The 11,581-nt window shown below is 39.5% G+C and overlaps 1 protein-coding gene across 1 annotated transcript; it reads left to right on the top strand.

Annotated features, from left to right (window-relative positions):
• The first annotated feature begins 5,951 nt into the window (after positions 1-5,951).
• C1H13orf42 (chromosome 1 C13orf42 homolog) lies at positions 5,952-10,873 on the top strand. The gene is made up of 3 exons (XM_065627019.1): positions 5,952-6,365; positions 9,679-9,826; positions 10,632-10,873. The coding sequence occupies exons 1-3, from the start codon at positions 5,952-5,954 to the stop codon at positions 10,871-10,873; spliced, it is 804 nt and encodes a 267-aa protein (XP_065483091.1).
• Positions 10,874-11,581: the final 708 nt, after the last annotated feature.

Raw genomic sequence — 11,581 nt, 5'->3', positions numbered from 1 at the left:
ATTGATTATGTCAGGGCAGCAGGGGCAGGATCAGGGCAAGACCACTCTTTGTTAGGCTGTGTACAGATATGTTTTTCACCAGGGACATTGTGATATGAGCAGAAAAATAGTTAATATACTCAAAAATACTTTTGGAAAGTGCTCAAGACTTATTTCTCTCTTTCTTTCCATCCTCCCTAGGGCTCATATCTCACTTGTACAAAGTCTCACTTTCTCAGATATCCCAGCCAAACTACTCTTTGTTTGCTGCTCCAGTTTAACCAGTCTTTGCCCTGTTTCATTGGGTTAGTGGAACAGGAAAGAGCTAGAAATGGGAAGTAGGGATCCAACGGTGCTTACAAAAATGTCTCTAGGTACTGTGAGTTGACCTTGCCTGGAGATGACTGGTCTGGCCACTGTGTGACTTGCCAAAAGATCCATACTGTCTGCTCTCATAAATCCTCCTATAGGCTTCCTTTGTGGGAAGGATAAATTGTGTATTAGAATTTAATTGGAAGGAGAAACAGATGATCCAGTTAAAGATCAAGACAGACAGGTCATTTAAAGGTTTTTTTTCCATAAACTAATTTGAAGAACTGCTGCTTACAACATCCATTTCTCATTGAGCTATCATGAGGAATCTTAGCTATTTATCACATTCTCCTGGCAAAGACTCTATCAATGGGTGATGGATGTGACAGGCAACAAGGTAGACATCACAGTAATTCTTCAGCCATCTTTAGAATAAAAGACTCAAGAAGCGAGACAATAACTAATCCAACAAAGACTAACAAAGCTTTGAAAGATCCTAACAATGTTTCTACAAAAAGGACATGAATTCTTCCAGTGAAACAAGCAAGACCAACTGGTTGTCCCGTGACCCTGTGTGACAGAAGACAATACAAAGTTCCCTTGTCAAACTTGTCACAGAGATGTAGTTTTTAATGACAGCAAGGTTATTCGAGGAACAATGGGAAAGAGGATGCTAGATACAGCAGGGCATAAGTGTGGTAACCTCTCACCCTCTGAAAATGCTGCCAGAAAACAGCTATAGAGAGAGCTCTAAAGAAGGGGGTGTTTCACTGGAGTGCATTTGATTGCTTTGTCAGAGGATGCAGATAAAACTTTTCCCAACAGTGATGTCAGGGTAACAAAAAAAAAATTATTGACTGATGTCTCATTTGCATAATCATGTCCTAAGAATTTCTCTGTACATGAATGGCATTTCTTTATCTTCTCATGCCTCATAGGAACACAATCACTGCTTTGGTTGGTCGCAATCAGTGCTTATGCTGCAACAAAACCTATTCAATGAATGAAAATTTTGCATGCGGTGAAAATTTATGGAGAATATGCAGGGTCTAAGTCAGATGGATATAGCTGGATTCAAATTTAGATTAGATGAAAAGATGATGCACCAAATTTACAAAAAATTCTATTCATCCTTTGATAGAAGCCTTGATTTTCTGACTCAGTTAGTTTTGCAGGTCAGTGTTGCCTGGGTGGCAGCATGACTCAAGCGTGTACCCATAAAAAAAAAGACCACTGTTAAATCTGACAGAGGCAACACATCTGGATTTAACTGCATTTACATCTAAATCAGCTGAAGCAAAGATCTTTATCTTTATTCTTGGGAAACTGGTCTCTCCAGTTTCGTGCCTCAGAGAAGCAATCATAGCTATATTAAATGCATGGTATCAAAATTGCTCTCCTTTCCCATATTTTAAGAACTTCCCAAAAGATTAAGAATGTCAAGCAGTTGCTGATAGCAGTTCTGGGGAGGCAGAAGTCCTCCAGACTGTTACCTTCATGGTCTGAAAGAGAAGCAACAACCATTCCTGAGGATTCTTCTTTGCTTGATAACAAGGTCTGTTCTTCTTCCACCTTGCCTTTTAGTCAATGAAAGGTAGAAGTCCTGTGGTATTGCCACCACAAAGTGGATGTTTCACCAAAAGCACTGACATTCAGCACCTAACTTATGTATTGGAAATGCCCCGCCATCTAATCTTTTCCAATATGTGTGGTCTTTGAAACAGTAAATGTCATTGTAACCACGATATATGGGTATCAGACTTTGGGATGTTCTTTTTCTTTAGTATTGAGCTGTCGTCTCAGCATTGCTGCATCTGTTGCTTTTCTCTTAAATCTCTAGGAGATTGTATATTTTTTGTGTGTCTTTGCAGAACTTCAAGGGAATATACAAAGTGGTAAATAGTGACTAGGGAGCAAAGTGTAGTTTCAGTAGATACCTGTTGTGATTGTTCGCTCTTTTTCCTGTTTGGACAGTTTCAATTAGCTCTTTCCAAGCAATCTGCTCTTTTAAGTAGCTATATAGACACAGCAGAGTTAAATAGAGATTGACAACTGCACTTTAGTTTCTGAATTATCTAAAATAACACAAGGCTCAATGACTTTACTGTCCACTCACATATTTTTTGTGTGATTTGTTTTCTTTAAAAGCAGAGTGGTTTCACTTTAATTTTAAAAATATAATAAAATATATTATTCTGAATGAGATAAACCAGCTTGATAAAACTTTATGATACAGAAAGAATACCTCGTCATCTATACTTTGTCAAGGTTTTTCTTCTTTGACACCAGAGCTTTAGTTTGTTTCAAGGATGATTTGACATTCCTTTGTACCAGTCACTTGGGTGAAACGTAACAATCAACTAGATAGATTTGTATGCATGATGGCATGGTATTCTGGGGATAACAATGCATTTTGACAAATAAGTTATTGTGAAAAACTTAAAAGGTGTGATTTTCTTTTAATTGTATCTATCTATACATTTGATTTTATGGGGAACTGCTGTATAGTTAATACAGTTAAACAGAATATGTACATTGGATTTTCTAACTTGATTTTTCTACCCAGTCATAATGACTCAGGAATGGCCAGAATGCCAGGGCTAGATAACAAAAGCAGTTTTGGGAGTGATTGAGTGTGGTCTGTGGAACATAGACCACTCTGCTAGCTACAGAGCAAACAGAAACACTGAAAGAAGTAGTAGGAAGAAAAAAAAAGAAAAAAACAGTCACTTAAAAGAAAAAATATTGAGTAAATGAATTCAGATTCAAGTAGCCAGATGAGCAAACAAGGTATGTGCTTTGCCTTGTCAAAGTTAGTAATCTTAGACGCCATTAAATTTTTAGTGTGGTCTATTTGATTAGTGTGTTCTATTTGATCTGTTTGTCACAAGCTCCTTCTTTGGAAGGTCTTTATTTATGATTTAATAGCTGCCTGTGAATTTGGTACTTTGAATCAACAGACTGAATATTCTTCTTCAACCCTATTTGTCATTTGATGAGTGTCTTAGTGCAGAAGGAAATAATTCCTGAATAAGACCTGGTTTTTAATTACCAGCCATCTTAGATAATGGTAGCATATTCAGTCCCCAGCAGTAACACTAGGGAAGAGACCTGTGATCTGTGGTGACTGAATTATAATTGCTCTGCTGTTTACTTAAATGGGGCCACTTACAGGTATGAGGGGACCAGAGTTTGACTATAAAGACAGCACTATTCAGGAAACATCTTTTGATAAAAATGCTTTATAGGAAAATATCTTGAGAAGACATAGGGCATTCCTGTTCTCACAAAACACAGTAGAGACATTTGTGACCTTTAAATATATCTATTATTTTGCCCTTAACTTTCTAAATCCATGGAGCTATTTAAATTACAGTAGGTACTCCGAAGAAAACAAATTAATATTCATTTTTACAACAGAAGAGGAAGATTATGTATTCCCATTGCCCATAACCAAAGCACAGAAGAAATTATTCATGTCTGAAATAATTGTAAATGACCCTTTATTACTCAAAATGAAATTCTAGTATAAAATACAGCCACTGTATTGTCTCACGTGTTTATTAATCCTTCTTTATTTTAACACCACCATGAACAATGGGAACCACACATATGTTGGCACGGAATGAAAGTGGCCCAGCAAGCTTTTTTAAATATTGAGAATGAATATGCTTGAAATTGAGAACCCTCTTAAGACCCCGAAAGCTTTTTTTAAATCAGTGAGATGTCAGCTTATGTTTTAAGAACATAGTTGAAGCAGGGTAGAAAAAAACTATGGCCCACATGAAATGGTTTCAAATTGCAGTATACATAATCAAATATACTCTTCAAAGATGTATCTTTTTCTGTGATTTCATGAACAGAATTTTGGTGGTTTGCTGGTGGTTTTTGTTTGTTTGTGCGTTTGTTTGTTTTGCCTTTTTTTTTTTCCTTTACCTTGTAGTTCTTTGTAAGTCTAGATGAGCTTAGAAATCAATCTGCTATTGAAAGGCAATGTCTGATCTTGTAAGCAGTTGCTTAGTGGAGTTCCCATTGACATTATTGACTCAACTCTTTGACAATAATTCCTTGAGTTCCCGCTGATTTTCTTGAATAACAGGTTTCATGACTATGATGTCACTTAGAGTGCCTCTCTGAGGCTCACTGGTATTGTATCGAGTCTATAATTAAGGATCAGTATCCCATTTGGCAAATTTAAGTGTATGTTTTAAGATGGTTGTGGTATATGTTTAGTATCCTGTAAATCAGAGTTCTCGAGGAAATGGATACAAATTTATATTAGAAACTATCTTTCCTGTTGAGATCTTAGGATGCTTAAACATTTAATCGACACTTCCAGTGGCATCAGCAGAAATTTTCTCTGTAGAGTCTGTGGGGTGATATCTATGGGCTTTCAAACTAATTATTTTCTCAAGTACTCAATGCTTGAGCAGGACAAATTATGAAAGTGCTTTTGAACATGGTAAATCTGGGTGTTCCTGCTTGCTTTTAAAAAGTTGTTGACTGTCTTAGTAGTGAGAACTGACCGAATTCACTCTCTACTTATCTCTAAAGCATACATCATGTTGTCATGGTCACAAATACAAGCAATGCTCGAATATGCCAATAATAGTCAATGTTCTCAGTAGCTTTCAGCCAAAAACCACTGTATTAAATGTTCTTACGTTAATCTAGGATAAAAACTAACATGGAAAGATACAAACATATTGGTTTCTGTCTGCAATATTTTGCGAGATGAGTGCTTTGGAAGAGTGTTTTACTTTACAGCATCCCTTACACAGGGCATCTTTGTATTGAGTGTAATAGAGCCTGACATCTGAATCCACCTTGTTCCTAATAGTGCTGCGGTATCAAGTAGCTGTAGTCATCTCCTGGTTACCGTCCGGTGAAACCCAGAGCGACTTCTTTCAGCAGTTGAACTCCACTCAACAGAAACTATTCTTCCCTACTCAGACTTTTGTCCCTGTCGAGGCTGATCTCAGGAAGATCAGAAAAGAAGAGAAAAGAAGAGAAGAGAAGAGAAGAGAAAAGAAGAGAAAAGAAAAGAAAAGAAAAGAAAAGAAAAGAAAAGAAAAGAAAAGAAAAGAAAAGAAAAGAAAAGAAAAGAAAAGAAAAGAAAAGAAAAGAAAAGAAAAGAAAAGAAAAGAAAGGAAAAGAAAAGAAAAGAAAAGAGCAAACAAAAAAACCCAGGAGCATCCCGCAGAGGCCCGCGGAGCTGCGGGTCCGCACAACGGGAGGCGGCCGGACGCCGGGCGGAGAGAGGGAGCGGTTCAGCACCACGATCAGCGCCCGGCGGCCGGCGGAGGCACCGCGGGGGTGAGGAGCAGGCGGAGCGGACGCTGTAGGGGGAACTGCTGCCTGAATGCTGATGGTTCTTATGGGGAGCAGCAGTCAAATAAAGGTTCAAAGCATGATATTTGACCTCCCGTGCTATATTTTAAACCCAGGAAACGACAAAGCTATGTCAGTGACACAAATGGAATAGAAAACACACTTCTGTGTTATCATCATGTTCTTCGTAACGTATTAGGCTGAAAGCAGCTGGAAGAGTAACACAGTAAGTGGCAAAATTGTCTGAGTTATACCTGCTTATTACCAGATCCAGGGTTAAATTAAGGAACTGAAAGATAAAAGGTATAAAGGGCAAGAAGTTACACACTATGTTCAAAAAGATCCACTCTATATTTCACCCCAACTCCCACCGAAGAAATGTGACAGATGACATCCCTTACTGTGACAGCACAGGTTGTGCAGTGAGATTGATCCGCAGCACTTCTATGTATGTTCTTGGAGGTGAGCAAGAAAAAATTAGTGAACCACTGAAAAAATGCAAAAGTACAACCAGCATCGACTCTTGCTTCCAGCCAAAAGAGGAAGACAGAGACTGGACGTACTCTAAGACTCAGGACTGCTTGAAGTACTTACAGGATCTGTTAGCCTTGAGGAAAAAATATCTTGACAACATCAATAACTTGAAATCCATGCATATGGCTGCAGATTCCCCAACATCCACAAAATCATCCAAAACTGGAAAGAAGTCATTTCTTCCACTTCCTTCCAAAGAGCCTTCTAAGGTAATTCCTAAGAACTTTGGCCATATGCTTGTTCTTAAGCCGTGAAGCGATTACCTGTATGGCCTCTGTTGATTTTCTGCTTTATTGGTCTCAGCTGGTTGTCTTTTTTACTGTTACATCATTTAAAATGTTGCTAAATGCCTTAAGATTCTTTCTGAGCAGTAAGAAATTAAGTATGCATGACTGGTCATGGAAAGAAATATATGTATCTATGTTTGCGTGAGGTGGGAGAAAATAGGAGAAGGAAAGACGTATGAGAGTATGGAAGGTATCTGAAAACATGTTATGAAAGAGCAAGCTGTTCTCTCAATACTCTGACAGGCTAGTTAAGTGCCCCAGAATTCTCCACTATGGTTATTTATAGCTGTTAATGACTGACAGGCACAGTAATCCCTAAGTTTACTGGCAACCATTTAATTGGCATAAAATTATTTACACCAAATAATTGTAAATTCATTGAAACAAACAGGATTTTTTCTGTCTGGTCAGATAGCTTATCAGTGCTATGTTTATCACCAGTGCAAGCTCTACTGGTAACCTGTAGGGCAGGAGGAATTTTTAAGGGTTCCTTTCTTAATAAGTTGGCAGGTTATTTTGAGACACTGTAATTCTTCACCTTTTACTGTAATGGTACCACAAAAATAGAACTGAAACATCATCTTTGGTACAGACTATGTCTATGTATTCTAGAGAGAAAAGCATTGTAAAGATTCCTTCTGGTTGTGGTTTATAAATTGCATGTTTCTAGACAGTTCAGTCATTAATATGACTCTGGACTTGATTTAGTGAGGACAAAGGAAAGGATTGCAGCATGTGGGGTGATCTGTTTAGGTAACACAACCACAAACATGACTTCGGCAGCAGACTCACAGGTTACCCAGTGCAGTCTTTAAACTGGATATTAATGGGGATGGTGGGAAGAAGGGATGTATGGCTGACTTACTGATTAGACCAGGTAGACTTACAAAAAAGTTATTGCCACATTTTGATGTTCTATCACAGCAGAATGTCAGTATGTATGAAGCTGAAGCTCTGTTGCAGGCATTATTTATTCAAAGGACAAGGCTCACATGTTTAGGGCTAGGTACCCTGTTTTTTAATTTTATGTTTTAATCTAATACCCATTCAGTCAGGGGAAATTTTCATTTGGTTTTATTGGGCTTTATGTCATCTTTTTAATGCTTTGAACAGTGATTCTCGGAAGCTAGGAAGAATGGTAGGAAACAATACTCAGGTCAGTGGGCTGGAGAAGATAAATTTTATAAAGACATTACTGTTTAAGGCCAGAGAAACATACAAAGAGAATGACTGAGATATAGGAGAGTGGTCTGGTGGTGCCAGGTGCCAAGAGATGAATCTCAACACTATAGATACAATCTGTGAACTGACTTTGCACACTGTCACACAAAGATTGGCTTGAGGCAGTGGAGATTTACAGTATGCCAGTTCCCTGATGAGCTGAGCAGTGATGTAGCAGAGCAGTACATGATTGACTGTCATCCAGGTGGGAAAAAATGAGTGCAGAAGGGTGCTAAAACCATGGACCAGGAGGCTGGGAGATAGTTTCTGCACAAGTAGGCTTCATGCAGGTCTGCATATTTCTGAGGTTTGCCACTGAAAATACCACTTAAGAAAAATGCCAAAAGCTTAACTTGGGTTTGGCAAACAGGTGAATCTCCCACAGGCTGAGGCCAGCTAGCTCTTACATATGAACAGCCCTGGTACTGGCTGGCACGCTATGTCCATGAGCTGTCCCCTTGGGAACAGACAGGAACATCAGCAGGATATGGCACCCATATGGGTAATTCCTGCCAACACAAATGGCAAGGTCACAGCTGCACAGCCCTGGCTTTGCAAAAAGTACAGAAAGGTCAAGAAGATTTCTAGAATAGCCAGAATACTCTGCTTCCTAACTACAAATTTTATGTTCACAGGTTTCAAGGTTCCTCTTATCAACAGGCTTGAATGGTTTTGTTCCTAACTATCTGTTTGTGTTAAATTACATGTCAGTGGAAATGCACTTCTTTCTCCTGCCTGCTGCATGATTAATGGGAAGGTGCTTTGCCCAGACAACCCTGTCCTCATGGAAGGTTTAATCCAGAGACTGCTGGGGCCGGACTGCAGGCTGACTGTGGATTCAAAATTTGCCAATTGATTCTAGTGAGAGATAAGAGCAGAGAGGTGTCTCAGATGCTGGAAGTACATAGGCATTTATTTAAAATGTCTTTTAACCAATAAGGGCTTAGTCATAATAGCAGTCACTATTTTCAGTCAATGCGCGGTAGCAGTTACCTTTTAATACTTGTGAGGCTGTCAGTCAACCCATAACGTCAGGAGGGCAATAAGCTAGCTCATCTCTCTTCCTCCACAGAATGGGAAGCAGGCTGGTCCTTCGGAGATGTGATACAGCAGGTACCTTTTGCTAGCATGTTTGAAACCCAAGGTAGTATTTATATTGTCTTGGTATTGCTGCCTGACAATACACCTAGTTTGGACCGGCAGGGAAAATATACAGCCCTTCATTAGGTAAATCCTGGCAGGAAATATTCATCCCACATGGGACTACAGAATTGCTAACTGAGGCTTTATGACTGCTTCAGCATTTATAGACAGGCATTTGCTTTTTTATCAAGACAGACTCCTAATTGTAAACCCCGTGGCTTTCCTGTGGGAATTATCACAGTGTTGAATGACTCATATTTTAGCACTCACAGTCCTTTTCCATTTCAAAAAGACTTTAGCAATTTAGATCTGGATTCGTTTCACCTAACCTAGTCATTTTAATAAGATGCTTAAATTAGTAACCAAGTTACCCCACAATCCCTCTGCAGCTAAAAGAGCTGCCTGCAGAGGGGAATTCAGCCTACCTGAGGCCTGACTCATCTTCTGAAGGTACTCAAGCCCTACATTAATTACAGAAGGAACCCTGCATGACTACATTTCTAATGTGTGTCTCATTAGGTGCCTACCACTAGGTAGAATAAATCTGGTCACAAAGCCCAGCTGTCTCCTAACCGCCTAATTAAACGGTCTGATATGGTGATTCTGAGGGATTTTATAACACCTGGCTAGCAGCGCCCAAGTGGAAGATGTTTGGTGTTGAGCATGTAACCAGATGGACGTTATTTTTGTGGCTGTCCCACTTTCTTCGATGACTACAAACTGTGGAGTGATCTGGACCTGTGTCCTTTTCTGACAGCTTGAAGTATGGAATCAAATACATTTTTTGCAGCTTCCTTATACAGTTTGCTCATTAAGAAGTCATTGTGCCCAGCCCTTGGCTAACTTTTCCCCCCCATCATCTGATCAACAGGCATCCATGGAGAGAAAAGGCCCACAGGCCAGTTCAGATGTCAGAGAAGCAATAGCTTTCTTCGACTCAGTTATTGCAGACCTGGATTCAGAGAGGTGGCGGAGAGTTCCTGATGTGGATCTGCCAAATGTGGATGTTGATTTTGATGGTGAAGTATAAACCAGCCAAAATATGATTTCTTTTGGTGTGCAGAGGGTAGAGGGAGGAGTGGCACATTTGCCTATTTAATAGACACAGTTTTCCTCAAAGTTTTGCTTCCCAAATCTAGGACCATTACATGCAGTGTGTGGAACTACAGCAATACATTGCTTGTTCCCTATTGAAAGGGTGCAACTATTTTATGTGTGGCCATTACAGGAGCAGATGTAGCATGTGTAGTGCTAGAATAGTGCTTCTGCCCAGGGCTGAGTTCCACCCTTGCATCTCTACCCCAAGCTGTCTTTGGAGGAGAGCTAAAAAAATAGATAATTTTTCTTAATCTGGTTTTTATTTTTCTCATTGAGAAATGGCTGGATGTTTTCTCTCCAACTAGCAAAAAAATAAATCATTTGGATATTAGGCTAACTAATGGTACATTTCCCTCAGAAAGGATGGCATTTCCTAACTAAATGAAGATGTGCCCATTTGAGCTCATCATCTATCCTGTATGATCAGTGAAGAGAAACAGAAATTTCTCTCCTTTGTCTTAGGCTAAGGTGGATATCAGAAACAGGTCAGATTAGCTGTGCCCTAAAAGTGTGTATAGAGGGACTGGCTCTGACATATGTATTTACGCTGCAGGCATTGAAATCTTAGATAGTATGAAACCCACACAAGCAACATCCTGCAGTGAAACCAGGTTGGTTTCTCAGCATTATCTTCAGGAAGGACCCAGCAGGCACCCTGTTCTCTCACTGTGCATGTAAAAATATCACTGGCAAACTGTTAACACCAGATTATCTTCTGTCTTTCAGTTGCTACCAGCACAAGTGAACACAGTTTACATTCAAACTGGATCCTTCGTGCTCCCCGAAGATACTCAGAAGATACTGCCCAAACAGCAAAGGCTGCAAGCCAGTCTCAAAGAAATAGCCAGCGGAGAACCACTGGCTCTAGGAAAAAGCTGGAAAGACATCCTATGTATTTACCCAAAGCTGTGGAAGGGGCATATAGCACTTTAAAATTTAAGCCCAAAACACGTAAGAAAGAATACTGAATGAATATTCTCTCTTCAGCTGAAGACAGAATATATGAAATAGGGCATTGAAGACTTGATGCCTTTTTTTTTTTTTTCTTCACCTTTGACCCAGCTCTTACAGTCTATAAGTGATGTATGTGGTCACTGAGGATTCTTTGGCTGGGACATATTTTAAGCCATTACTATTCCAACACTGGACTCATATGACGGTTTAACTCATCAAGTTCATTGTGCCTAACAATACTGCTTTGTCATTCAACTTGGGGAGAACTCCGATGTGACAAGCCTTTTTCTAGTGCTGTTATTGAAAGCAATGATTCAGAGACTGCCTGGTGCAGTATTTTTTCTTCTGACACCAGTACTGCAAAGCAATTCAAGCAAGTCAGCTAATATGTTGGAGCTTTTGCACCAGTGTTTTCAACTTCAGAGCAGTGAAGCAGAATTTTCTTCTTTCTCTTTTTGCATGAGAAAAAATGTGTGTGCCATCGACTCTATGATGTGAGAGTATACAGCAGCACTGAGGTACAAGCAGATTGTGGTATAAGCAGAAAAAGCTGCAGTGACGGAATCAGCATTAGAAACCTGTGTTTTGAGGAATTTCTCCAGTCTGTTTTGAAAAAACAAGATATCTTGTACTCTGTTTGCTATTGGGAATGTTTCTGTCCTGGGATACAACATCAAGCATGAAGGGATTCACTGCATGCACAGATGTATACAACACTTTTT

The sequence above is a fragment of the Caloenas nicobarica genome, chromosome 1 (genome assembly GCF_036013445.1).
Source record: "Caloenas nicobarica isolate bCalNic1 chromosome 1, bCalNic1.hap1, whole genome shotgun sequence".
NCBI classification, from domain to species: Eukaryota; Metazoa; Chordata; class Aves; order Columbiformes; family Columbidae; genus Caloenas; species Caloenas nicobarica.
The sequence above is the reverse complement of the archived record's forward strand: the minus strand, read 5'-3'. Positions and strand labels throughout refer to the sequence as shown.